Below are 3,090 nucleotides of genomic sequence, written 5' to 3'. Positions count from 1 at the left end.
ATGGGGTAGAAAAAGTTACTTTCCTTAAGTGCCTGCGAGATAAATATGTGCTGCTGGATGCTGGAGACTCCCCGGAAGAAATGTTGGCTGTTACATCTTCTCAGGCTTTCCCTGTCTGCGCATTAACTCAAAGACCCGGTATTTCTTCATAGCCTCACTCGTGTCTTTTTAGTAGCATTAATGATATTAAGTCTTTGCTCTGATGTTAAAAAAAGCACCTCTGTTTAGGAATGTTGTAAACCAAAAGTATTTTCTTAAAGATGTACGTGCAGTCTCTGAAGTTGTGCTGGAAGAAATCCGTTAAGGTGAAGTGTGGGGGGGGGGGAAGGAAAAATCCCTTCTCCCCAGATACAGAGTTTAAATGCAACAAAATGAACGAAGTCGGTGTAGAAGTTCTTAAAGTCCAAGAAATGCAACGTGGGATGCGGAGCAGAACGAGGGCTCATATTTGGTTTTGCCCTTTTCATTTGACTCATTGGCATTCACGCCTGACTCCCAGGCATCCTCTGGTTGCTGTGAAATGTCCCCCTTGGCTCAATGCAGTTTGAATTTTTGACGGCATTATAAAGAGTCCAGCTGTCACTTTTGCTGATCTTGATGGGAGATGGGTGCCGGTTTAATGAGTCAAAAGTATGAACCAAAGCGCTTTAAAAAAATCTTCTTCTTTTCTTTTCGTGCTTGACTGAATCTGTGTCTGATCTGAGCAACACCCTCGGACCCCCTAAGCGAATTCACGTAAATCACAGCTAGATCTGAACCGTCTCGGCGGCTAAAATAAACGAATGGACAAGAAAGAAGGAACAGACTACAGCAGTAGTGCGTTTCTCGAGAAGACACAACGCTCAGCGTTTGGGAGGGGAAAACTTTTCCCCTCTTTCTTAAAAAAATAATAATAATAATAATAATAATAATAATAATAATGAGTCCATGCAATTCTCTTGCTAGGAGTCCGAAGGTGCACCCGCGGGGCTGTCCCGGTCTGCACCTCAGCAAAGTTGTCTGCTGTGTGCCTTCCCACAATACCTGATTATTCCCCTCTCTCTAAATAGCCCCCTCCTGTCCCCGGTGACTTTGAAGGATCCTTGTTTTATCACTGGAGATGGCTGAGTGAGCACTTCTGAAACAATTAGCGTTAGGATTTCAAGCTAACAATAAAACTGTTTTCACTTTACTGCACCTTTTTTGAGAATCTGTTAATCTAATTGGCATGAAACCAACCGCACATGTCTTTCGCTGGATGGCTGCCTCCCTCCGCAGCACCCCTCTCTCCTCGGAACTTCATAAAAATAAACGGGAAGCTGTGCTCTCTGCAGCTCTATTAGCTGTTCCCCGGCTGGTAACCCACCTCTCCCGGGCAGAGAGCTCCCCTGCGTGCTCCCTCCCCCCGGGAGCCCTAGACGTGCCTGTCGCATGAAAGGGTGAGGAAAACCGTTTAAAGGGTATTAGGGACCCGACGACGGCGGCCGACAGCTGCGGGCGGCCCGGCCCGGCCCGGCGGCCGGTGTCCCCGCGCACCGCCGGGCTCCGGCGGCGGCAGCATCGCCCTCCCCCGCGCCGCGGCCCCGCCGCAGCCCGTAGGGCGCGACGACAGATGGGGGGGCGAGGGGAAGGTTAGGCAGGACTTGAAATGTTCGCATGTTAGCAGCACATCCCATCCGTGAATAAGTCGGAGCTTTTCTTTCCATGTTCACTTCATTAACATTCCCACGACTACCAAATCTCGACTCGCTCTCATCTTCTCCTCCCTCCCCCGTCCTCTTTAAATCCGGGGGAGAACACGAATGCCCATCACTGAAATGTTTGTAAGGGTTTCCTACCCGGAAAACAAGAAAAGCAGTCGGGGCTCCCCCTTTCAGCGTCCGGCACATCAGTAAAGCACCCTAATGAGCAGTGGCCAGGAAGACTGCTAGGACCTTTTCGTTCTGAATGAGTTTTAGTCTATGTAGATGATGTTATTGCAGGTTGCTTTTCTCCCCGCTAACTTATCGAGTTTCATATGGTCTTCTATTTATTTTTTTGCCTCTTAATAAAAAAGGATTAATGTGGTTTTCCTGTTCAAATATTTCTTTTTCTCATTCCCCTGCCAACAGAGTTTGTTTAAACTAGTGTCTATCTTTCTAAATTAAGAAGATCTCTTTGCTAGGAACATGCAAATGGGCTTTTCTTCTCCTCTTCTGGGTCATTTAAACGCTCTCATGTTTTAACTCACAAATGGATGTGGGTCTCCAGCGCTAGACYTATACAACAGACACTAATTTCTAATGTGTAATGATTTTCTAATGCAGAAACGTGGGACTGAGCTCATCTAGCTTTGTGGAGAGAAAGCAGGGTTTATAAATGGCTTAAGGAGAGCATAACGCGTTGGTTTGTTTAATTATTTAACCTTGAATGTCCCCACGTCCAGGATGACGCTCAGAAGGTAGACAAGCCAGCAGCTTCTTCAAAGGGAGCTTGAAGCTTTTCCATGTCTCAGGTCTCCCTTCTTCTCTCTCTCTCCTGGGGTTCATTCTGTGATTCCAGATGTTGACGAGTGCGCAGAAGCTACAGATGACTGTCACATCGATGCAATTTGCCAAAACACACCGAAATCGTACAAATGCATCTGCAAACCGGGTTATAAAGGCGAAGGGAAACAATGTGAAGGTAAGGGCAGCCGGGCTCCTCTCCTATCTCTCCTCCCCTCCCTTCTCTTATTTGTTTGCTCTTTAAAAGCTTTTGTAAATAGCTGAATTCCTGAAACGATTAATGCAGATTTACAGCTGCTTAACCTCAAATCTCGGTGTTCATTGGCAAGCATCCCCTGCTGCTTTTGCTAATTGTCCGGCATCACAGACATCGTGTCCTCCAGCCTGATTTTAAGTATAAAAAAGGGGGAAGAGGTTGTCCCTCACCGAAGCTAGCTGGGTTTGACACCGGCTTCTCCCGGCCGGTGCCGGGGCTCGAAGCGCACCGAGGAGCACGCAGGGCCCGCCTCGCCGGGTCTCCCCGCTCCCCCGGCAGCGAGCGCCGCGCCGGGGCGACCTACCGCGCCTCGGGAGGCCTCCCGTCCCGGGCTGCGGGCGGCGGCGAGGCCGTGTGGCCGGGCCGGGC

At 49.0% G+C, this 3,090-nt stretch overlaps 1 protein-coding gene across 1 annotated transcript in view; it reads left to right on the top strand.

The window, feature by feature from the left end:
* The first annotated feature begins 2,405 nt into the window (after positions 1 to 2,405).
* Positions 2,406 to 3,090, top strand: part of SCUBE1 (signal peptide, CUB domain and EGF like domain containing 1) — a 219,319-nt gene continuing 218,634 nt past the window's right edge. Inside the window, exons 1-2 of the mRNA XM_026067845.1 lie at positions 2,406 to 2,419; positions 2,474 to 2,643. Of these exons, the coding sequence (XP_025923630.1) occupies positions 2,406 to 2,419; positions 2,474 to 2,643 (184 nt within the window). The remainder of the gene's footprint in view (positions 2,420 to 2,473; positions 2,644 to 3,090) is intronic.

The sequence above is a fragment of the Apteryx rowi genome, unplaced genomic scaffold (genome assembly GCF_003343035.1).
Source record: "Apteryx rowi isolate R43461 unplaced genomic scaffold, aptRow1 scaffold_263, whole genome shotgun sequence".
NCBI classification, from domain to species: Eukaryota; Metazoa; Chordata; class Aves; order Apterygiformes; family Apterygidae; genus Apteryx; species Apteryx rowi.
This window is presented reverse-complemented; position numbering and strand designations above follow the sequence as displayed.